General features: G+C 41.2%; 1 protein-coding gene across 5 annotated transcripts in view; it reads right to left on the reverse strand.

The window, feature by feature from the left end:
- Positions 1-26,285, reverse strand: part of utrn (utrophin) — a 517,764-nt gene that overhangs the window by 371,093 nt on the left and 120,386 nt on the right. For all 5 annotated transcript variants that reach the window (XM_080199920.1, XM_080199921.1, XM_080199919.1 and 2 more), the window contains exons 17-25: positions 23,928-24,082; positions 22,825-22,948; positions 19,233-19,320; positions 15,349-15,566; positions 12,599-12,776; positions 9,257-9,393; positions 8,440-8,643; positions 2,327-2,440; positions 1,870-2,025 (exon numbers count right to left, since the gene is read on the reverse strand). In XM_080199920.1, coding sequence (XP_080056046.1) covers positions 1,870-2,025; positions 2,327-2,440; positions 8,440-8,643; positions 9,257-9,393; positions 12,599-12,776; positions 15,349-15,566; positions 19,233-19,320; positions 22,825-22,948; positions 23,928-24,082 — 1,374 coding nt within the window. The remainder of the gene's footprint in view (positions 1-1,869; positions 2,026-2,326; positions 2,441-8,439; positions 8,644-9,256; positions 9,394-12,598; positions 12,777-15,348; positions 15,567-19,232; positions 19,321-22,824; positions 22,949-23,927; positions 24,083-26,285) is intronic.

Consider the following 26,285-nt stretch of genomic DNA (forward strand, 5'->3'; position numbering starts at 1 on the left):
GCGAACTTACTAACCCATCCCTCCACTTCCTCATCCAGGTCATTTATGAAAATGACAAACAGCAAGGGTCCTAGAACAGATCCCTGGGGCACTCCACTGGTGACCGACCTCCACGCAGAAAAAGACCCATCCACAACCACTCTCTGCCTTCTGCAGGCAACTTGTGGTGTCTATATTCTGCAGGCAAGCCAGTTCTGGATCCACAAGGCCAAAGGCCCTTGGATCCCATGCCCTCTCACCTTCTCAAGAAGTCTTGCATGGGGAGCTTGCACGTTCTCCCCACATCAGCGTGGGTTTCTTCCGGGAGCTATGGTTTCCTACTACAGTCCAAAGATAGAAATTTATGGCAAGGAAACAGGTCCTTCGGCCCAACTTGTCCATGCCACTTCTTTTTAAACGCCTAAACTTGTTCCAATTGCCTGCAATCGGCCCATATCCCTCTATACCCATCTTACCCATGTAATTAAAAGACAAAATTATGCCCACCTCTACTACTACCTCTGGCAGCTTGTTCCAGACACTAACTACCCTCTGTGTGAAAAAATTGTCCCTCTGGACCCTTTTGTATCTCTCCCCTCTCACCTTAAACCTATGCCCTCTAGTTATACAGTCCCCTACCTTTGGGAAAAGATATTGACTATCAAGCTGCTCTACGCCTCTTATTATTTTATAGACCTCTATAAGATCACCCCTCAGCCTTCCACACTCCAGAGAAAAAAGTCCCAAACTATCCAGTCTCTCCTTACAATTCAAATCATCAAGTCCCGGGAGCATACTAGTAAATCTCTTCTGCACTCTTTCTAGTTTAATAATATCCTTTCTATAATAGGGTGACCAGAACTGTACACAGTACTCCAAGTGTGGCCTTACCAATGTCTTGTACAACTTCAACAAGACATCCCAACTCCTGTATTCAATGTTCTGACCAATGAAACCAAGCATGTTGAATCTCTGTCATCAAGCCAATTTTGTATCCGTTTAGCTACCTCATCCTGGATCCCGTGAGATTTAACCTTATGCAACAACCCACCACGCGGTACCTTGTCAAAGGCCTTGCTAAAGTCCATGTAGGCAACATCAACTGCACTGTCCTGATCTACCTTCTTGACACCCCTTCAAAAAAACTCAATCAAATTTGTGAGACATGATTTTTCACTCACCAAGCTGACTGTCCCTTACCAGCCCTTGCATCTCTAAATGTCAGTAGATCCTGTCTCCCAAAACACCTTCCAACAACTTACCCACCACAGATGTGCAAGGTAGGTACATCGGCCATGCTAAATTAGGTGTCGCAAGATGCGCAAATTAGGTGGATTGGGGTTACAGTGATAGGGCGGTTACAGGAATACGGCAGAGGGAAGGCCTCAGCGAATGCTCTTTCGTAGAGTCGGTGTGGATTCAATGGACCAAATGGCCTCTTCTACACTGTAAGGGTTCTATGATGTGATTCTGTGACACAATGCATAAGACACTATTCTGGGCTCAAGTCTCCAACTCTCTGGCTTGAAACCACAATTTTCAGTGATGGAAATGAGAGTGCTGCCCATTTCATCATGGCCCATGGATTCTGGCCAAGGTATTGTTGGTGCTATATCATAGCTCATAGCAGGGATCAGCACAAGAGTGAAAATGTTAGACAGCAAGATTTACAAGCCTGGACTATAGAAAACACAATTAGAGAATGGTTTCAATTTCATGGTTTAGCGTATCTTGTTCTTGGGTAAGCATCTTACATTTCCAATAAGAATATTCTCACAAATTCAAGGCCCAAACAGATCTCCAGCCCTTTCACTGTTTCTTATTTTAGTCCTAAGTTTCCATACTTATCCACATTTTTTGGCACATTGGAGAACCACGAATTAACAATACCTGGTTGCTCACACTTTCCCATCGGGTGCGGTAATCAGCCATGCGAGATGCCATAGATTCGGAAATAGCTGGCACTGGCTGCTTTTTCAATGACTCCTGAATCTCGTCCATTGATGTCAAATTTGACTGGATATTCTGAATTTCATTCATAAATGTCTGTATGTATAAAGATAGAAGTCATCAATAAAAAAACAAACTGAGTAATTCAAAACGTTCCATCAGAGTATACTGAGATTTCTGTGCCAGGGTGTTGTATTTATGATCATTCCTCATGCTTTACTTGGTTTCAGGAGGCTCTCAAACATACCATGCTAACAGAGTAATCTAATCTTTATAAATTAAAGAACGTCTTATTGAATCTAGAAGAATCGATCACAAAGATAAATAACCTCTAATTGCTACAAGATTTTTTCAAAGAATAAAAAAGCTCTGAATCTGATGGCAGATCTGTCCTTACCGTGCACTGTTCTACCTGCCACTGGAATCCCTCTTGATTGCCTGCAGTGATGGGCTCCTTCGACAAGAAGGTCTCTGCACGATCCATCCACTTTGCCATGACATCTGCATCTTCCTGCATTGAACAGAATGAGAAATAATGGTCTTAATAATCATCAAAATAACTGTAGACTGCAACAAGGACAAGTCAAACATTCTTCAGTTTGGAGAACAGGGTCATTTCACCCAAAATGGGAAGTTGAGGCACAGTCAGAGAAAACATGGATGTATCTGTGTAATTTTTGAACATGATTAGCCAAAATTATATTTTCCCTTTGATTATTTCTCTGATATCTTCCTCACCTAAAAGTTGGCTTGGATAATGTTCCACCTGTCTCGAACACCATGCTGAAGCAACCATTACTGTGATTCTTAACATGAGTTTTGGAAAGATTTTTAATCATATGGTGCATAACTGTTGGGTCTTCTCAAATCTATCTATTCAATTTTGTGTTTGCTTACCTCCCTCAACTGCATTGCTTTTTCAAAATTATATTAAGAGTCATAGAGGTTTACAGCATGGAAACAAACCCTTCGGCCCAATCCATCCATACCACCCAGTTTTTACCATTAAGCTAGTCCCAATTTCCCAAATTTGGCCAATATCCCTTTATACCAATCTTACCCATGTAACTGAATACTTTTTAAAAGACAAAATTGTGCCCACCTTTACTACTACCTCTACCAGCTCATTCCAGACACTCACCACCCTCTGTGTGAAAAAATTGCTCCCTGGACTCTTTTGTATCTCTCCCCCTCACCTTAAACCTCTGCCCTCTAGTTTTAGACTCACCTATCTTTGGGAAAAGATGTTGACTATCTACCTTATCCATGCCCCTCATTATTTTATAGATCTCTGTAAGATCACCCAAAGTCTCCTACGCTCCAGGGAAGAAAGTGGCAGTCTCTTCTTATAACTCAAACCATCAAGCCCCTAGTAGCATCCTAGTAAATCTTTTCTGCACTCTTTCTAGTTTAATAATATCTTTTTTATAATAGGGTTACCAGAACTCCACAGAACTGTACACAGTATTCCAACTGTGGCCTTTCAAATATCTTGCAAAACTTCAAAAAGACATCCCAATGCCTGTATTCTGACCAATGAAACCAAGCATGCTGAATGCCTTCTTCAACACCTTGTCCACCTGTAATTCCACTTTCAGGGAGCTATGAACCTGTATTCCCAGATCTTTGTCCTATAACTCTCCCCAACGCCCTACCATTAACTGAGTAAGTCTGCCCTGGTTCAATCTACCAAAATGCATCACTTCACATTTATCTAAATTAAACTCCATCTGCCATTCATCAGCCCACTGGCCCAATCGATCAAGATCCCACTGCAATCTGCAATCCTAGATAACCTTCTTCACTGTCCACTATGTCACTAATCGTGGTGTCATCTGCAAACTTACTAACCATACCTCCTAAATTCTCATCCAAATCATTAAATGGCAAATAACAGTGGACCCAACACCGATCCCTGAGCACGCCGTTGGTCATAGGCCTCCAGTTTGAAAAACACCCTTCTACAACCACTCTCTGGCTTCTTTCGTCAAGCCAACTTTGTATCCAATTGGCTTCCTCATCCCATGAGGCTTAACCTTATGCAACAACCTATCATGCGGTACTTTATCAAAGACCTTGTTAAAGTCCACGTACACAACATTTACTGCACTGCCCTTATCTACCTTCTTGCTTACCCCTTCAAAAACTCAACTAAATTTGTGACGCATGATTTTCCACTCACAAAGTCATGCTGACTGTCCCGAATCAGTCCCTGCCTCTCTACATGCTGTAGATCCTATCTCTCTGAATACCCTCCAACAACTTATCCACTACAGATGTTAGGCTTATCAGTCGGTAGTTCCCAGGCTTTTCCTTGCAGCCCTTCTTAAATAAAGGCACAACATTTGCTAATCTCCATCTTCAGGCAGCTCACCTGTGGCTATTGATGTTTCAAGTATCTCTGCTAAAGGACCCGCAATTTCCTCCCTGGCCTCCCACAATGTTCTGGGATATACTTCATCAGGTCCTGGGGATTCACCTACCTTGATGCACATCAAGACTTCCAGCACCTCCTTCTCTGTAATATGTAAACTCCTCAGACATCGCTATTTATTTCCCCAAGTTCCCTAACATCATATTAATGACTGAAGATTTGGCAGTACAAGGCAAAATATGAACATTTGTGGATGACACAAAACTTACCAACTTTGAATTTAGTTTATTCAATAATCCCTTTTTAATTTTAAATGCACTTAACCACATTATTCACCTCATTACGCAGTAATCATATTGATCTGTTACATCAGCATGGTAAACACTGATGCAAAATAATTATTAATACTTCTGCCATCTCTCTGCTGTTATAGAACATAGAACATTACAGCGCAGAACAGGCCCTTCGGCCCACGATGTTGCGCCGACCAGCTTTTAAAAAAAAACAACACTAACCCACTAATCTAAACCAATCCCATTTCGTCCATAAACCTATCCACAGATCTCTTAAACGCCCCCAAACTAGGCGCATTTACAACTGCAGCTGGCAGGGCATTCCAGTCCCTCACCACCCTCTGGGTAAAGAACCTACCCGTGACATCCGTCCTATAACTACCCCCCCTTAATTTAAAGCCATGCCCCCTCGTGCTAGCTTTCTCCATCCGAGGAAAAAGGCTATCACTATCCACCCTGTCTAAACCTCTAATCATCTTATATGTTTCAATAAGGTCCCCTCTTAGCCGCCTTCTTTCCAGCGAAAACAACCCCAAATCTCTCAGTCTCTCCTCATAGGATCTCCTCTCCATACCAGGCAACATCCTGGTAAACCTCCTCTGCACCCTCTCCAAAGCCTCTACATCCTTCCTGTAATGTGGGGACCAGAACTGCACACAATACTCCAAGTGCGGGCGCACCAGAGTTGTGTACAGTTGCATCATGACGCTGCGACTCCTAAATTCAATCCCCCTACCAATAAACGCCAAGACACCGTATGCCTTCTTAACAACCTTATCTACTTGATTCCCAACTTTCAGGGATCTATGTACACATACACCTAGATCCCTCTGCTCCTCCACACTATTCAAAGTCCTCCCATTAGCCCTATACTCAACACATCTGTTATTCCTACCGAAATGAATTACCTCACACTTCTCCACATTAAACTCCATCCGCCACCTCGCAGCCCAGCTCTGCAACCTTTCTAAGTCACCCTGCAAACTATGACACCCTTCCTCACAATCTACCACACCTCCGACTTTGGTGTCATCAGCAAACTTACTAATCCACCCAACTATACCCTCATCCAGATCATTAATAAAAATTACAAACAGCAGTGGCCCCAAAACAGATCCCTGAGGCACACCACTCGTAACCGAACTCCATGACGAATATTTACCATCAACCACCACCCTCTGTCTCCTATCTGCTAGCCAATTCCTGATCCAATTACCTAGATCACCCCCAATCCCATACATCTACATTTTCTGCAGAAGCCTACGATGGTGAACCTTATCAAACGCCTTACTAAAATCCACATACACCACGTCAACTGCCTTACCCCTATCCACCTCTTTGGTCACTTTCTCAAAGAACTCGATAAGGTTAGTAAGGCACGACCTACCCGCTACAAAACCATGCTGACTGTCTCTAATCAATTCATTACTCTCCAAATAACTATAAATCCTGTCTCTAATAATCCTTTCCAAAACCTTACCCACCACAGAAGTAAGACTCACCGGTCTATAATTCCCAGGGAAGTCTCTGCTCCCCTTCTTAAACAATGGGACAACATTTGCTGTCCTCCAATCTTCCGGTACTATACCAGAGACCAACGACGACCTGAAGATCAGAGCCAGAGGCTCCGCAATCACCTCTCTTGCCTCCCAGAGAATCCTAGGCTAAATCCCATCCGGACCAGGGGACTTATCTATTTTCAAACCCTCTAGAATATCCAGAATATCTATAGTGCTATCCTGTCTATTCTTTTAATGGTCCCATTCCATTCACAGACTTACTTTTCATTAGTACCTGTGCAATATCTGACTATTTTGTTTTACGATCCTTGATAATTCAATTATCAAGGGGTAGAATCTGACAGTCCCTCTGAAATCAATAGATTTTTGATTAATGTGGCATATTTTTCAGCCTCAATCCCATTGTGACCGGGTCATAATATTCCATCCATGGTTCTTTGTTTTCCTGATTTTGTTTTATTTCTCTCCTAATTTCTCTGCATTCTCTTCAAGCATTCACTTCTCTACTGTGCGTTTAAGAGATCCGTGGATAGGTTTATGGATGGTAAGGGTTTGGTTTAGGTTAGAGGGTCATTGTTTTTTAACTGGTCGGCGCAACATTGTGGGCCGAAGGGCCTGTTCTGCACTGTTATGTTCTATGTTCTATGTTCTATGTTCTATTTCCGAACTTCCAATTGTTTCAATGGATGGGATTTTTCTCCCTCTTCTTGGTATATTTCGCAGTGGCGGCAGGCAGTAAACAACCTGCTGGCAGCGGGATCTTATGGTCCTGCCATTGTCAACGGGGTTTCCTGAAGACATCCATACAGGAGAATGTGCTTTTGCTGTGAAGGGCGAGCTGGTATTTATAAAGTGCCTCATTGCACTTTTTGGCTCTCCCAAAAAATTCACATCCGTGATGTCAGAGTCACTGAGTCACTTACAGCACAAGAGGTGGCCATTCAACCCATCAAATCCATACTGGGTCTCTGTAGAGAAAACCAATAAGTCTGAATATCCCATTTTATCCCCATAACCCTGAACGTTCATTTTCCTCAAATGACCATTCGATTTCATTTTGAAATCATTGATTGGTTTCACTTTAACCACTCTCATAGGCAGCAAATTCCAGGTCACTATTACTCTGTGCAAAAGAATTCTTCCTGATATACCATTCTTCTCCTACCCAAAGCCTTACATCTGTCTCTGCAAATCTTTGTACTAACATTTTTTTCTTGTCTACCTTATCCAAACCTATCACAAACTGGTTCTCCTCAATGTGTTCTACTCTCAACCTCCTTTGCTCCAAGGACAATAACCCCAGGTTCTCCAACCTAACCCTGTAGATAAGATATTTTATTATTGCCAGAACCATTGCTCTCAAGCACCTTCACCCTTTTCCTAAAGTGTGGTGACCAGAGCTGGATGCAATACTCAGGTTGTGGTCTAACAAGATCTTTATAAAGATTCAACACAACCTCCTTGTTTTTGGACTCAATGTAGGTACCTTTATTTATGAAGCCCAAGATCCACAAAAACAACAGCCAAACCACAAACAGCAAGATCCCACAGACAGCAAGGTGAGCTTTATAACCAGTTAACCTATTTTCTACAAAGTTGATTGAGGGAGGTGTATTGGCCATGAGGACTTTATTCCTCAAAATAATATTATGGGGTATTTTATGTTCATCAGAAAAGGCAAACAGGTCCTTAGTTTGTCTAAAAGAGGTTACCTCTGAGAATGTGGCAAGCCCCCTCTAAAGCACTGAAGTGTCAACATACATTGTGTCCGCTTTGGTTTTGACCTTCAATCTTCTGAGGAATGTATGTTGCCATCAGGGGCAAGCCAACATTAGAGAAATGGAAATAGAGAGTATAAATGCAGCACTGGGGAAATCGTAGAAACACTACGGTACAGAAAGAGGTCATTTGGCCTATCGACTTTGCACGGACCACAATCCCACCCAAGCCCTAACCCCATATCCCTACACATTTTACCCACTAATCCTCTAACCTATGCATCTACGGTCAATTCAGCATGGCCATTCAACCTAACCCACACATCTTTGGACTGTGGGAGGAAACCAGAGCACCTGGAGGAAACCCATGCAGGCACGAGGAGAATGTGCAAACTCCACACAGACAGTGACCCAAGCCGGGAATCGAACCCGGGTCTCTGGAGCTGTGAAGCAGCAGCGCTAACCCCTGTGCTACCGTATGGCCCCAATGCTGCAGTGATATCTGGTACATTTCCATGCCTTTACCTGTTTCCTCTCCTACCTGGTAGATTGAGGCCTCCGCTGTGCAATACTGCACAACATTCACTTTGGACAGTCTCACTCACCAGAAATTGCTGCAGTTTTGATATTGTGTCTTCCAGCACCTTTCTATCCTCTTGAAGTTTTTCCATCAGCTTTCTCCACTGTGTCTGAACTGCCTCTAATTCCAGGGTCTTCTTTGCAGAAGTTAGCTCTTCCCCTGTCCTTTCTGGCCCTGCAGCCAGTCTGTCCACTTCTGATTGACGCTTTGTCAACTCATCTTGTAAATTCTAGGATACCCAAGACAAAGCGTGTGTGAAAAGAAATTAAGAAATCAACTGACAGGGTGAGAAGTACTGTGAGAAAATAAAGAGAAAGTGAGAGAAAAAAAACAAGAGAAAGATGGAAACAGAGAGAGGCAGAGACAGGGAGCGACGCACCAAAACACACACACACACACACATATACACACACACAGAGGAGAGAGAACACAACAGAGAGAGACATACAAGAGACAGAGACAGAAAGAGGCACAGAGGGAGATGAGAGGGATGAAAAGAATGACACAGAAAAAGAGAGAGAAAAAGACACACACATGCAAAGACACAGGAGACAAACACAGGAGAGAGAGACAGACAGATGCAGAGAGAGGCACACAAAGACAGGAAGAGAGAAACAGGCAGAGAGAGGGGCAGAGAGAGAGGAGTGCACAAGAAAGGCAGAGAGAAAGACAGCAAGAGAGAGGGTTACTGAGTGACCATTTCCAGTCAGGATTGGGACAATGACATTCTATTTGTGGTGCAAATGCTGTTCAATATCCCACAATGTTTTATACTTAGGAATTTCAGTAACTAGGAAATGTAGCCACAGTGCATTATTTATTGATAACTAGCTGCCCCTTACCAGTGTACGTTTTAATGCATTCTGAGCAGTCTCCAGATTCATAACTGTGCTCCAGGTTGATGTAATCTGTGCTTCAGACTGATCCAGCAACACTTTCAGGGTCTTTACAGCATCAAGTTTCTGAGAGCCTTCCAAATCTTTTAATGAGAGATTACAATAGATCCAGTGAAGAACAAGGCTGCAGCAAAAGTGATTCATTGCAGTGAATGCACTCATACTTAAACAGTGTAACAGTAGGAATTGCAATATGTTCCATCATAAATTAACTACACTTTGATGACATTGAATTTATCTAGAGAACCCAGCAGATATAGAGTTCAAGAGTCAGACACCTTCGTATAGACACTGTGTTTATACTTGCAAAGCTGAAACAATGTGAAGTTGAAATCAAAGAATTTGCATCAGTGGACCAATGCCCCGCCCCACACTTGGCCAGTGTTGCCCTGCCCCTGGCCAGCACTGTCCCATCCTGCCCCTGCTAGCTATGCACTACTCCACCCTGCCCTGGCCAGCACTGCCCCACCCTGTCCCTGCCAGCACTGCTCCACCCTGTCCCTCGTGATATGGAGATGTCGGCGTTGGACTGGGGTAAACACAGTAAGAAGTCTGACAACGCCAGGTTAAAGTCCAACCACTTTATTTGATAGTAAACCCACAAGCTTTCAGAAATGCTGTTCCTTCACTGTAACTGTGTGTGACTTTATATGCCCTTCTCTGATCAGAACTTTCCACACACCTGATGAAGGAAGAGCGTTTCCGAAAGCTTGTGGGTTTACTATCAAATAAACTGGTTGGGCTTTAACTTGGTGTTGTGAGATTTCTTACTGTGTTCACCCTGTCCCTGCCAGCACTGCCCCACCTTGCCCCTGCTAGTTATGCACTGCCCAAGCCTGGCCTAAACTATGCTATCACCAGCACGCATCTTTCTTTTTTGAATTGTAAAATACTGCATTGTGCAATATTGCTTGAACAAGGCATTAAGATTATACAGCATAAGGAATAGCAGCAGAAGTAGCCATTGAACTCATCAGCCCTGCTCTGCATTTGATCAGATTGCGGCTGATCTGATGGTGGCTTTAATTCCATTTTCCTATCTGGTCCCATGACTCTAGACTCTTTTTACAATCAAAAATCTATCTAACGCAGCTTTGAATATATTCAATATTCCAGCCTCCAGTGAACTCTGAGGAAGTGAATTCCAAAGACTAAAAACCCTCAGAGAAGAAATTCCCCCCCATTTTAAATAGGAGAACCTTGATTTTAAACATGCACCCTGGCTTTAGATTTCATCACAAGAGGCAGCGCCTCTCAGTAGCTATCCCTTCAGAATCTTATAGTCAGAATTCTCCAGTCTCGCACGCCCCACTACTGCTGGAAACTAAAAGAGAATTTGACGCTCAGCCAAATCTCCATTCACTGAAGGAGGACTAGAGAATCCCAGCTGCAGGAAAGATAAGAGAATTCTGGCCTATATGCTTCAATAAGATCACCTCTCAATCTTCTAAACTTCAGTAGGCCCAACCAACTCAACCTTATCTCATAAGATAATGCCTTCACCTCACGCATTAGACTAGTAAACCTTCTCTGAACTACTTCCAATGCAAACATATCTCCCAAGTGAGAAGACTAAACATTCTGCAGTCTCTCTCCACTTAAATAAATATTCTGTTTTTCTATTCTGCCTACCAAAGTGGACAACTTCACATTTTCCCACAGACAGAATCAAGGGGGCAGCTTGGAATAAGGCAGAAATAGTAAAAACCGCATTGTATCTACAGATTTGCGAGGAGCAGCACACGTCAAACTAATCTACCTGAAGCCCTCACTCACAAGGGAGACAGGAGAATATCTACAGATACTGTCTATATGGACCTCTAGAAGACATTTGTTAAGGTTTTGCGTCAGTACATTCTGGAAAATATGTCAAATTGGAACTAATTCTCGTGGAATTGGTTTGTTAGTTGGTCGGCAGGTAGAAGATAGAGAAGAGAGCTAAGGAAAGGTTCTCCGAATGGAAAGATGTGGCAAATAGTGTTCCCCTGAGATCACTACTGGAGTCTCAGCTTTTAACTGGAGGATATTTCTGCTCATCCAGTATTGGATGCCAAACAAGCTGTTTAATAATTTAGCAATTGTGAAAGGTGATGGTCAAATACAATTCTGTGCCGTTAGCATTCATATAAACTAAAGATGTGATTTTGGAAAGTGTTGTCATGGGGCAGGATGTAGGTGAGAAATTGGAGAAGACCAAGGATAGATCCTCAGGACATAACTAGGTACCAGTGCAAGAGTGGGAAGAGAAACCATTTCAAATTACTCTCTGGCAATAATTCAATAGAGAAGAATGGAACCAGGTGAGAGGGTAACCGCCTAACAGAACCCTGGAAAGATATGGAGTTAGTGCAGCACAGATTTACCAAAATAATTAAAGCATGAGATCAGGTTGGAGAAACTTGGGTTGTAGACCCTTGAGATTAGAAATTTGATCCAATTGAGTTATTTTAAATTATTAAGGAATTTGATAGTATTGACACAGAAAATATTTTCTCTGGTGAGAAATTATTTCCTGAATGAGGAGACATAAAATTAGTGCTAGAACAGCAAGAAGAAATAGGAGCAGCAGTAGGCAATACGGCCTGCCGAGCCATATGATCATGGCTAATCTTGGGCTTGAAGTCATTTTCCCAACCATTTCCCATGTCCCCCGGTTGACCCAAGGACCTGTTTATCCCAGCCCTAAACATAACAATGGCAGATCTACATCCCTCTAGGGTAGATAAATATAAAGATTCATAACATTTTGAGTGAAGTGATTTCTCCTCACCTCAGTTCATGATCAGCCCCCTGTTCTGAGGTTCTGCCCCCGTGTTTTAGACTCCCCAACCAATGGAAACAATCTCTCAGCATCTACGCTGTCAAGCCCCCTCAGATTGGTGAATGTTTCAATGAGGTCACGTCTCATTCTTCTGAGCTCCATAAAACACTGATGAAATTTACTCAGCCTCTCATCATAGGCCAACCTCCTTTCCAAACTAAGGATTGTAATGGAAATGAAATTTTCTTCCATAAGGCTTTGGATGCTGGGGATCAACTGAAGTTCAAGTCTGAGATCAATAGGATTTCATTAGGTATAGATATCAAAGGAAGATAAATAGAGTTGAGTCCAACCCTGATCTAATGGCAGAACAAGTCCTAAAAGCTGATTGGCCTACAGCTGTTCCTATATTCCCTGCAGTGACACCAGCACTTTCATAAACCGAAGCACAACAAAAAAGCATCAGGAAGTAAGAAACATGCCAATGACTTGACAGTTTGCTTCAGAATAATCACAGGCCTACTTACTTCCTTGCGCCTGCTGTTTGTTCTGTAGTTTCTTCAGAAGTGATCTGACCCGGTGATTGAAACCATTAAGGTCTTCCCGGAGGTAGCTTGGAGCTCCAGGCTCATTGTGAAGCATTTCTCCACGAGCCATTAGTTTCTCTACACAAGGAACCACCTCATTCAGTTTGTTGATTTCATACTGCAGGAAAGAAAAATAAATACATTGTCCAAACTACAACACATTCTTATGGACTTACTTCTCTTTTAACCTGTAAATGAGCCAAATTTTTCAGTTTGTCAATCCTTCTCTCCAACTTGACTAATTTTATTGCAATTTAACTGAAAAATGAGGAACAGAATAACTGGTAGTTAAGACTAAGAGTCATGTTGTAACTTATTCTAGTAATGCAGATTAAATTGGAACACATCAGAATGCCAATATTCCTCATCTTTAGTTCAGGTTTTGATAGAAATTAATGAAGCATACTCTCATAGAGACTTATAAAATTCCAACAGGACTAGACAGAGTAGATGCAGGAAGGGCGTTCCCTATGATGGAGGTGTCCAGGAGTCACATTCTGAGGATACAGGGTAGACCATTTAGGACAGAGAGGAGGAGACATTTCTTCACCCAAAGAGTGGTGAGCCCGTGGAATTCATTACCACAAAAAGTAGCTGATGCCAAAACATTGAATGTATTCAAGAGGCAGCTAGGTATAGCACTTGGGGCGGATGGGATCAAAGGCTATGGGGAGAAAGCAGGATTAGACTATTGACTTGGACGATCAGCCATGATCGTGATGAATGGCGGAGCAGGCTCAAAGGGCTGAATGGACTCCTCCTGCTCCTACCTTCTATGTTTCCGTATGTTTCTATCCCTGATGTGCAAGGGTGATCATTAACTATATCAAAGTTTTCAAGAATGTTTTATAAAATCCAATTTCCACCCAGAGTTAACACATTAAATGCAATAAGCCTACAATAATAACTCATTGTTAAATACTTTTTCTTTCCTTTGCCAAGTTGTCAACAGTGACTCACTGTACGTTTCCATTCCTCTACTCTTGCTCACCAGACACCTGATAGGAGTATCCTTCACCCATACAATGCTCCAACTGGCAGCTTCCAAGCAAAGCATAACTGACTAAGGGGAGCAGATTGGAGCGGAGGTTTGACCTGAGATGCTGATTTGATTTATTGCCACATGTATTGGGTTACAGTGAAAAGTATTGTTTACTGTTAACTCACAGTGACTTTTAAATATGATCATTTAGTTCCTGAGAAAATTACAGAATGAGAACAGGTGGAAAGCAAAGTCATTATCAATAAGTACAGATCTGTGCTGATTTCATGTAAAGCATTAGTAAGAGTCAGCCAGAAAAGTCCAGAGAAGGAAGATGAAAAGGAAGACAAATTAAGAAAAACTAGAGTGAATAAAACCAAAAGTTGAACAACTGCAACTATCAGAATACTTCCTAAACATCCCCTTATGTTTTTCTATTTTCTCCTCCATTCCCCTAAATGTTAGGATACGATTCATTAAGAGTTAATCATCTTCCAACATCCAAACCAAGTGCCTACTTCTCATATATGAGAAGACCGAGCAAGCCATTCAGTTGTATCAGCATTTCATGAAGGCAGCTCACCACCACCTTCTCATAGGCAACCAGGGATGGGCAATAAATCCACGCCAGCCAGTAACACCCATATCCCACAAATTAATTTTAAAAAATGAACTCAATGGATGTCAACAGAACATCCAACTATAGAACATTCAACAGGGAATTTCTGATAGCTGGATGGAACATTAGACATCTATAGCAAGACTCAGCACATCTACACAGATCTTAGCATTTCCTTAGCATTTCTGCTTTGTTAACGGAGATGGTAAATGTTGAACCTGCTCTAACACCAGATTCTTTTAAGCCTTTTCTCCAATTTATTTAACACCATTCATTAATGTGTCCCAATCGTCCTTCCAATGTGTAACACTTCCTATTTCAACTGAATTTCGTCTTCCATAATTCTGCCTATTAGCAAACATTCCCTATTTCCGTGTCATCAGGCTCAACTGCACTCTGGAGTTAGTGCCATTTGTGAATTTAACTTAGGTTGAATCCAGATTGTCTATATTGTTGTAGGTGAAATAATACCTCTGGGACTGTGAGTGAGTCAAAGTACAGTGGCTTTATTACAAGAGCTTTTGGGAGAAGCCAGTTCCTAAAACGGTTTGCTAGACTCCTCCCCGAATACAAGTAAGCGTGGATATTTATTCATTATTGTTCCCGGTCCCAGTCATGGCGCAGTCCCCGGATCCAGTCACGACCGCAGTTCTGGCTCCAGTCACGATCGCAGCTCCTTTCAAACACCATTATCGTGCTTCAGCATCTGCAGCTGTTTAGCTTAGTTAGCACACAAGGCTGCACAAACAGATAAGGTTTGCAATGCTCCTGCACAAATTCCAGGTACAAAATTCATTAACCCTTTCTCTTCTTCTATATAGATTAGAAACACTACTCACTACATTCTCCATCACTCCCTCACCCTCAGTAAACCCCTTACTCAAATTACCATGCTAATCCATTTATTTAGTCTACACTTGTGTTTGTATTTATCCTGAATGCTCAGTTGTATTTTCCTTAAGTTTATTTCTTTTTCCTCAAACACTGTTTTCTGGGATACTAACATTGAGTTGAATTTTTGATGCTCTAATTCATTTTTTTCAATCAGGCTACGTGACAACACCCTATAGAATGTACAGAGTTACATACCTGACAGGATTCTTTCAATGCAGCACTGGTTGCATACTTCAGCCAATCTTCTTTGGATTTCACAATCTTTTCAAGCTCGTGTAACTCTGAATAAATACAGTTAATATCTTCTTGATTCTGCATCTTACTTTTCAACTTGTCCATTTGCTGGTTGTTATCTTTCCAATCCACCAATACATTCTCCAGCATGTGCTTCACTTCCTCTGCTGGTCGTCCATCTGCAAGAAGTTTACATTGCACAAATATTATAACGGGTAGAATGACTAAACACATAGCTAGACCTGCTTTCCATTTTCTGGGTGAGTAAACCCAAAGCGAAGGCAACAAAAATTGATTGTTTCATTACTACTTGAGAATCAAGGGTGCTTTCCAATTTAGCTGCAAATAGGAAATTAGAATCTCAGCTCTTTTCCTCTCCATCTCTGAATTCACATCATCAGATACAGGCCAGTCAGTGTTCCCTCCTTGATAATTTAGGTTTGACCCAAAACTTGAAGTATATCAGAATCCATCGCAAACACACAAAAGCCAAAAGATTAAACTTACACTGATGCTTTCCATACACTTGCTTTGCTGCTGAATAGTTTACCTTCAATAACAAAACTGACAGCATAAACAAGGTGGCACTCTTGATGGCACTGCAAGCTTGTCCTCATACCAAAAGCAATAACTTCCGTAGTGTATCAGGCAATAATTCATCCTTAATGGAAAAGTCAGCTCATGAGGGCCAAATCGAAACAGGCGGGTACAAGAAATAGTTTGCTGTCCAAAAAAGACAATTCCTAACTAAAAGCATACCCAACACCACTCCTTTAAAACATTCAAAGTTGCTTTAGAGCAAAACAAGTAACCTAACAACAATTTCAAACAACAACTTTCCACCCATTCAGGGATCAATAATTGTACCAACAACTTGGATTTAGATAGTGAGGTCAGAAAGGTGGCTCAGAACTTCATGAAGAGGGGGTCAGAAATTCCAACATGTGCTGTACTGCAGAAAAAAATCTTGAACTAGAAACAGATTATAATCATTCTTAGAATAACTTCCCAAAAGAAACAAGAACTGTGCTCTTTGAAAGTAAGCTGCCTTACTTACTTTAGGAAGTGGTGGGAGAGAAACCAAAACATACTAATTAGGGTATCACTTCAATCATCAGAGAATTACACAACCAATTACTAACATACCTGTTGCAATTGTAAGGATACACATGTCTGATGATTGGACCATAACAATTCAGTACATTTAGAAAATAATTTAATTTTTATTTGAAGCCTAGAGTATTTCTCTTCAGCTTTTTATAATTAATTGCTATGGTTTTTATAAATAAAGGGTGCGCCAGAGAAAAAAAAACACCTAAAAGTTTAACCTTCCTCTGACTTCATGCTCACGTCGTATAATATTACAGTGTGCTAAGTCAGCAATGCTTACTGCCTTCAAGACTTCATAACTTTGATCATGGAACTTTGGGATCATATATGAAGAAGAAATCAATGTATCAATTTATATCTGAAGTTGCTAACACAAAATGCAGATTTATCAATTACTAAAATTAAAAACAGCTCTTTCCAAAAATGCAGGCCAATAAAATTCAAACAGGTCAGGCCTATGATGTCAAAAATCATAGAATCCTTACAGTGCCGAAGAAGGCCATTCGGCCCATCGAGCCTGCACTGACAACCCAGGTTTTATTCCTGTAACCCCATGTATTCAGTATGCTAATCCTCCTGACACTAAGGGGCAATTTAACATGACCAATCAACCTAACCCATTTTTGGACTACGGGAGGAAACCCACACAGACATGGGGGGAATGTTCAAGCTCCACACAGACAGTGACCCAAGGCCAGAACCAAACTGGATACCTAGCACTGTGAGGCAGCAGTGCTAACCACTGTGCCACCATGCTGAAGTTCGAAAAAAGCAAAGATTTAAAAATTGGATAAAATAAAGATTAAAGGAGTTTGGATAAAATAAAGTTTGAAGAATGGGAATTAAAGAGGAATTGCTAAGAATTCAGCTGTATAAAGCAGTTTTGATATGCAAATTAGCTTAGAAGCAGACTAAACAGTTATTTACTTAAATGAAGTGGGGAACAATAGAGTATAGAATTTTAGATGTTAAAAATTGCAGAAGTGATCATTTCAAAGTTGCGACATAAGAATACAGTCCACACTTATGTACTCAAATCTTGGCTTCTAACGCGAGTCACTTAGACAGAAGAGCGAAAGGGAAGTATTGTATAACAGTAGCTAGATAGCTCTGTATTGACAGAAGCAGGAAGTGGAGTAGGGAGAGGAGAGAAGCAGTTGATAAGCAGTTACCACCATACCCATGTCTAACTGTAAAGGGAACTCTCTCAGAAAGCAGAATTCTAGAGTAGAAGTTGCTGATTTGAAAATTTGAGAAAAGATTATGCTGATCCAAATAAAGGCTTCCTAAACTTAAAGACAACTTGTGGGTGGTAACTATTTGCTGAATTCAGCTCAAAGTTTTACTGTATGAGAAGTTCTTTTGGAACAAGGGACATTTCGCAGAGTTCAGGAACGTAGATAGATGGGGTCAGAGTTACTTCCAGAATATAGTGGGTGTGTGTAGCCATTATTGTAGTTAAGTGCACCTTTATCTTGTATTGTGATCAGTCTTGCTGTGTTGTTTACATGTTAATGAACATTTTTTTCCTTGAAGGGTTATAATAAGACTGGACCATTCATTCCTCACTGTTTGCATGTCTTTTCTCAAATTGAAAAAATACACTCTTAAAAACCGGCATTCTAAATTACCCTTCAGGGTTTTGGGATACTCTCATGTTCAACATCAGCGGGGTTCTTAGCAAGTTCACTGTTAACAAGATTAACAGTGAACTTGAGATAAAAACAAAGTAGCAAACAAATAACAAGATTAGCAAGCATCTTGAGGAATACCGAGGTGTGATTTGCCCAGTAACAAGATAAGCAGGCGTTTAGAGAAATTGAGGTACTAAATTGCCATGTCAGAAACAGTGTTTACCAGATATTAGTGGGGCTATAGAAAATGACAACATCTAAAGTCAACAAATTTGAGAGAAGCCAAATCCACAGGAAGGGATATCTAAGCAGTTGGTACAACTGCTAGCGCCTTCTTTGGGGAAGACGGCAAGTTTTCCATCCAACAGCCAGACAGGCCAGAAATCTTCAGGGAGGCCAGTTTCATCTATGATCAGAGCCATGGAGCCCTTTCCATTCAACATCTAGAGCCCTGACAGATTACGGATATTAACTTCTAAATAATCAGGTTTAGTGCCTTCACCGAACCAGGAAAAGGCATTTTCCCAGACTTGGTCATCCAAGCTGTATTGCGTGGTAACTGTGAGCTGGATTTCACTTATATTCACTAAAGTGGATGTTGTTTGGGAAAAGGAGTGTCTTAATGAGCTCAGCGAATGTGGGTATCTTTTGGGAACAAGAGATAATTTCAGATAAAACAGTGTGTTTAGTTATTCATATATTTAAGTGCCATAGTGCATAGTCTTCCTTGTGTGTTTTTTTTATTTTAATACTCTTTATTAATTGTTTACACAACAACTGGTCTGGTTCCTCACTGGGTTATACATGGTTCCTCACGATAATCCAAACAAATATTCAACACTAAGAACCAGTGTTTCAAGTTATCCTTCGGGGTTTTGAGACACTCTCACAGCTAACATCAACTGGGTTCTCAACACCAAGTTTCCAACATCTGACAGGAGAAGAGGAGAAATTAATGCACGGTTAATTATCACAATTTTACCATCCAGATGCTAGTAGAATTCATACTCAATAAACTAACTTACAAGTTCCAATTCTTAGGACTCTATAGAACAAGAGTTTGAACCATGCTCATTACATTCAGACTGGATATGGTTTTACCTTTCTCCATTGATTCAAGCAGGGCCTGTCCCATCGCCATTATTTCCTTTGATTGTCTCTCTTTCTCAGCCTTTTCTTTTTCTAAAACCTAGACACCAAATTAATTCAATAAATTTAAGGTCAATGTTTAGACATCACTAATTTATTGACACTTACATAAATATAAATATTCAAAAAACTTAAGAATGCAGGAATTGTAACTATCCACAGGGAGATAAATCATTTTGTGGAAACTATTGAGGTATTTCACTCATGTCTATGGTAAGAAAACTCCTGATGTGCATTCCCCTGAGTAGCCTAGTTTCTGTGACTGAGGAAACCATCCCAGAGACACAGTGTGGCTCTAGACCTTCCAGACAAATAAAGAAAAACTGACAGCAAAACCAGGAACTCTTCTAAAAGCAAAATCTTGTTGATATTGGAAACCTGAAATAAAAACAGAAAATACTAGATAAATGCTAAATAAACTCAGCAGGTCAGGCAACATCTATGGAATAACAGAGTTAACGTTTTGGGTCTGAATGATCCTTCTATGAGTTCAGCATCCACAGACACTGCCAGACCTGCTGTGTTTATCCAGCATTTTCTATTTTTATTCCAGGAACTCGCCCTTGCATTCACCCACGTGACCAAAGTATCTGCCTCAGCAAATTGCGACATTCTGTAGACTGCAATCCTGCAACTGTATAAGGACATAATAAGAACATAAGAAATAGGAGCAGGAGTAGGTCATCTAGCCCTTCGAGCCTGCCCCGCCATTCAATAAGATCATAGCTGATCTGGAGTGGATCAGTTCCACTTTCCCGCCTGCTCCCCATAACCCTTAATTCCCTTGTCTATCAGAAATCTATCTACCCGTGACTTAAACATATTCAACGATGTAGCCTCCACCACTTCAATGGGCAGAGAATTCCAGAGATTCGCCACGCTTTGAGTGAAGAAGTTCCTCCTCAACTCTGTTCTAAACTGCGCACCACCCCCCCCCCCCCCAAAAAATTTGAGGCTATGCCCTCTAGTTCTGGTTTCCTTTCTAAGCAGAAAGAATCTCTCTACCTCTATCCCATCTAGCCCCTTCATTATCTTGCAAGTCTTGTAAGTCTTACTGTTTCGTGATGATGTGGCTACCATTGTCTTGTGTAGATCAGAAACACTTCCCTTCAAAAACTGAACCTGTGTCACAGCCCCCATACTATTTACCACTTACCTGACAGAGGCTATTAACCTCAATGATCAACTGTCTTCTGGTGTCAGTACTAATTAGGGGTGACATATGGCATAGTGGTTAGCATTGCTGTCTCACAGTGCCAGGGACCCAGGTTCAATTCCCAGCTTGGGTCACTGTTTGTGTGGTGTCTGCAAGTTCTCCCCCTGTCTGCTCCAGGGGATTTTCACAGTGGCTTCATTGCAGTGTAAATGTAAGCCTACTTGTATAAATAAACTTTGAACTAATACCACCTAGATTGAAAATTCTAACCTCAGTCACCTCCATGCAAAATTAAACTAACCACCACTGATTTACATGATTTGCAGTTTGTAAATGGCTGCAGTGTCATTACTCATTTTGCACCAGATTTATTCCTGAACTCTTCAATCTTACACACCAAAGAGTTGGCCTGTGTCAGCCAAATATTAATGTTGAAGGAGGTACTGTGGAGTATGTTAAACACTTCCCATACCTTGGCAGCTACCTCTCTCAACAGGCCACTACTGATGAAGGGATCCAATACCGGATCACTATGCCAGCTTAGCCTTGTACAAACTGCAAAGACCTCTGCAAGTCAACAGCAGGGCTGGTGTGCAGAGCAGTTGACGTTATGTTATCACACACCTGTACTGCAGTGAGACCTAGAACGTGTCAGGGACACAAGCACACTAGAGAAATTCCATCTCCCTCCACCACCATCTCAGGATTCAATGAGAGGACAGCTGACAAACACAAGTATCCTTGAAGCAGCTCCTCAAATATTCAGACAGAGCTTTAACAGAATTAACTACAATGTCATGGACACTGTTCAGATGATCAAAGAAGGTCTTCCTCGCCAGAACCTGCAGTCTGAACTCTAAAGTAGCCAGCATTCTGGAAGGGACAAAGAAAATGCCTCAAAGGCTCAAGCTCTCCTTGAAGCACGTATCACTGACAATAATGCTTAGGAGCTTATTACCAATTGTTCAAAATAGTGATAACTTATCCATCAATCTGAATTAAGTTTTGAGTCACAATGTCAATGAACAGGCTGAACAGTGGCAGAGAAGGAAGGAAAAGAGTGTAGATCATATACTGCAGATCCCACTATCTCGTCAGTACCCTACCCTGTATGTTCAGAGGTCAATAGGTTGAGAATCAGACTGTTCAATCACATGAACATTCATGACAAAAACTCGTGATCCTGCATAGACATCATACTTGAATTGAGGGACTGCCAACAATGATCTCAACTCCACCTTTCCACCCTATTCCCATATCCCTTAACAGTCAAAAATCTATCAACCTCAGTTGAATATACACAACAACTAAGCATCTATAGCTCTCTGGTGTAGAGAATTTCAAAGATTCACAACAAAGATTCTTGAGTGTAGAAATTGTTCATCTCAGTCCCAAAAGGCTGAATCCTAATTCTGGTATTGTGACTCTGCCAGTGATACATTTCCTCAGCTTCTATCCAACTATTGAGCGCTTTAAAAATTTTAATTAGATCACTTCTCATTCTTTGAAACGCCAGGGAAGATGGGTTTATTCTATTCAATGTCTCTTCACAGGACAACCTCCCCCAGTCCATGAACTAGTCTAGTGAACATACGTCCATTGTACTCCCTCTGAGGCAAGTCCATCCTTCCTTAGGAAAGGAGACCAAAACTGGACATAGTACAGATATCCCCTATTTAGAATGCCATGTAATAACACTTTTCTATTTTAGAGTAGTTTGACCCTAAGGGGATATCCTCAAATAACCCTGCCAGCCTCAACCTAAATTTTCAGTTTAGCCTGGTGGATTTGTTATTACTACGTAAGCAGTAAGAAGTGTCAAAATTCTGTTTCAATGTCAATCCTTTTGTTGCTTTCTACTTTCACACTTACCTGAAAATTTTGCGTAATACAGTGCATTAGCGATTATGAGCGGGACTTTCCGGCCACGCTTGCCTCAAAAATCAGAAAATCCCGCACGAGGTCAACGTGCTTTTCCATGGCCTGCCCCTCGCCCGCTACGATTTTCATGGCAGGTAGAATGGGAACATTCAACCCTATGTCTAGACACACAGCATATCTTGATGCTTCCAATTTATTACAAAAGAGTTTAGCCAAAAATTAAGCCTCCGTTTTTTTTATTTCCCCTCCCCCACCCCATTGCAGTGGAAGCTGGAGTTGTTCCTGGATTTCTCCAGCAGTAGCTATTTCAGGAGATACTGCCAAAGTAAACTCAATGATGCTTCACCAAAAGCCTGTCATCAGAGGGAGGCAGGGGAACTGTCTCATCTATAGTATTAATTGAGTGATTTGACTTTATCCCTAAAATTCAAATTATCAATTAACAGACTAAACAGTTTCTATTTAATTTTTTGCTTCAAAAACAAATCTTTGGAATTGCAACCTTACCTTCATTTTTTCCTTCATGCCAGAAATATTTTTCTGCCTCCTGAATTCACTGAACATCATGGCTTGAATCTCACACTTTGATTTATCAATCCAATTCAGGAGCTCACCAGCAACCATATCGAATCTAACACGATAATGGTGCATTAATACAACCATTACAGACAATGGACAAAATTCATAATCATGTTACAGAAAATAGCAGTTTCATTATCAGAGGTCTGATACCCATAATACGCCTCATGTGAGGATAAGGCGTATCATTATAGTGAAATTCATGCATTTTCAAATTCCTGTGCTGGGGTAAGGAGGTAGGGGGAGGCAGGGTAATAAGTCAGCCAGAACGCAAGTCTGAAACATGTGCATTGATACTGGGTCATCACCTGATTGTGATTGGCTTTGATGAGAGTTAATTATCCTGATGCTCAGCTCTAGAATGCAAATAAAGAATGGCACTTTGGCATCTGACAGATGGCTGGAAGTTCCTGTGGGTGTATACTCCAGCTTGACTTGCTAGTTTAATGGGAGTGGAGGTCGGGGAGGTTCGCGTACATGGTTACACTTGACAGGAAAGGTTATTTAATAGTTTTGAATTAGATGTGTATGACATTCAAGCTTTCACTTTCCCTTGGCATCTTTATGTGGCTTTTTTTCCTTAATGAGGCTGTTATTCTAAATGTAGTGAAAGTTTCAGAACAATTTACCTTCTTTTACCAAATATGCTTCATGGATTTCAATGTTTTACCAATTTTTAGTATTTTGGGGTTAAACCTGTGGATAATCTTGAACAAACTGGCTGCTCAAAAACAAAAAAAATTGGAAATGAAAAATTCAATGAGTGTAAAGAAAGCACTTGGATTTTGATAAAATTAAGTCTGAAATCATCACCAGTATTTCCAGGTGATGATTCCCAGCATTTGGTGACTGTTTCAGATTTTCTTGGTAATTTACAAAAACATTTGATTTCTCAAAAATGTATTCCATCCAGAGTTTTTAACATTTTTCCTTAAAATTAATTTTTTCCTGGAGTATCAATGTCACCATTGCTTATGTTTCTATCATGTGGAAAACAGTGAAAAACATGGAGTTAAAACATTTCATTTTACTTTTTCTTGGATTCCACATCCACGTGGAGTTGTCTTTTCTTGGGTGGTGGGGGAGGAGCCAATTCTTGCTTCTGAATTGAATGCCCTCTGGTCATTTCCACCACTTCCGTGGATCTGGCATGGGTTATTCCCAACTCAGTGAATGCCTGAGACACCTGTGCAGGATTTGGGAGGGTGGGAGGGAGGAGGGGTTGGTGAGAGATGGGAAGAGGGAGAAAGAAATGCATATTTAAAGCCGAATGTTTTCTACGGCATTATTTCCCACTATATTTTTACTCCCAATACCTGCCAGACACAAGAATTCACTGGCCAAAATCAGTAGTGTGAACCTAAATTCCACTTGCACTCATTAGAACGCTCACTGACACATTATGCTAACAGACTCTCTTACATACCATACTGGCTTTTATTCCTCTTACACAACAACATCCAGAATATATCATTTTTACATGCTGCTTGTCCCAAATCTTTGCTTTCATTAGTTAACATTGCAAATTCCACATACTTTGCAAATAACATCTACAACTACATTTTAAAAGATGAAGGGAAAAAGATTGCTATTTCAATACTTCAAACATAAACTGTTCTACATGATAGAAATGGTGACACCTCAGCCCAATTATATTGTGCATTGTTATACTGCACACTACACAATTACTTCAGCTCAAATCCCTAATCACACTTGAAGATTTTTTGCATGAAATGTAAACAGGCTAAATCCATTTCCAATTCAAGATCAGGACTGACAGGGAGCAGGTGTTAAGAATTGTCAGATCTGCGAACTGATCAATTGTCAAAGATCACCTATTTGAAAACAGAGGAAATAACTGGCAAATCATTGATAGCAAAAAGATACGAATTGTGCCTTGCAAGTCAAGTAAATCATAAAAAGACACTCTTAGAAACAGGCCAAATAATGACGGTTATGCATTGTAAACTAGCTATCCTCTCAGGCCCAAAAGACTCAGGTTATTCAGTTTAGCAACTGCCTGTCTTCCACAAAAATGGCCATGTACATTGTAAGAACATAGAGGGTGGGATTGTACAGCCTCATTCGTCCCAAAACCATAAAATCCCGCCCAAGATCAATGGACATTTCCAGAGTGTTCCACTCCAATTTAGGGCGGTAAAATTCCAGTCAGAGTTTCAGAGCAAGAGTAGACCATTTGTCTCTTCGAGACAGTCAAAGAGATCATGGTTGATCTGGTTGTGGTCTCAATTCTACTTTCCTGGCTGTGCCACATAACCTCTGACTCTCTCATTTGTCAAAAGTCTCTTTAACCCTGCTTTGAATAAATTTGATCACCCAGTCTCCACTGCTTTTTGGGGAAAATAATACTAACAACCTTTTTTTAAAAAAATTATCTTCTCCACTGCCATCTTAAATGGCAGATCTCTTATTCTTAAAAACTGTGTCCCCTAATTCTAGTCTGTTTCACAAGTGGAAACATTGTCCCAATATTTAACATGTCAAGGCCTAGGAACTTATATAGTTCAATAAAATCACCTCTCATTCATCTCAATTCCAATTAGTATAGGCCCAACATAGAACATAGAACATAACAGTGCAGAACAGGCCCTTCGGCCCACAATGTTGCGCCGACCAGTTAAAAAACAATGACCCTCTAACCTAAACCAAACCCTTACCATCCATAAACCTATCCACGGATCTCTTAAACGCCCCCAAACTAGGCGCATTTACAACTGCAGCAGGCAGGGCATTCCAATTCCTCACCACCCTCTGGGTAAAGAACCTACCCCTGACATCCGTCCTATAACTACCATCCCTTAATTTAAAGCTATGCCCCCTCGTGCTAGCTTTCTCCATCAGAGGAAAAAGGCTATCACTGTCCACCCTATCTAAACCTCTAATCATCTTATATGTTTCAATAAGGTCCCCTCGTAGCCGCCTTCTTTCTAACGAAAACAACCTCAAATCCCTCAGTCTCTCCTCATAGGACCTCCCCTCCATACCAGGCAACATCCTGGTAAACCTCCTCTGCACCCTCTCCAAAGCCTCCACATCCTTCCTATAATGTGGGGACCAGAACTGCACACAATACTCCAAGTGCGGACGCACCAGAGTCTTGTACAGTTGCAACATGACGCTGCGGCTCCTAAATTCAATCCCCCTACCAATAAACGCCAAGACACCGTATGCCTTCCTAACAACCCTATCTACTTGATTCCCAACTTTCAGGGATCTATGTACACATACACCTAAATCCCTCTGTTCATCCACACTATTCAGAGTCCTACCGTTAGCCCTATACTCTACACATCTGTTATTCCTACCAAAGTGAATTACCTCACACTTCTCCGCATTAAACTCCATCCTCCACCTCTCAGCCCAGCTCT

This window comes from Carcharhinus amblyrhynchos, chromosome 12 (genome assembly GCF_965287045.1).
Source record: "Carcharhinus amblyrhynchos chromosome 12, sCarAmb.v2.hapA, whole genome shotgun sequence".
NCBI lineage: Eukaryota > Metazoa > Chordata > Chondrichthyes > Carcharhiniformes > Carcharhinidae > Carcharhinus > Carcharhinus amblyrhynchos.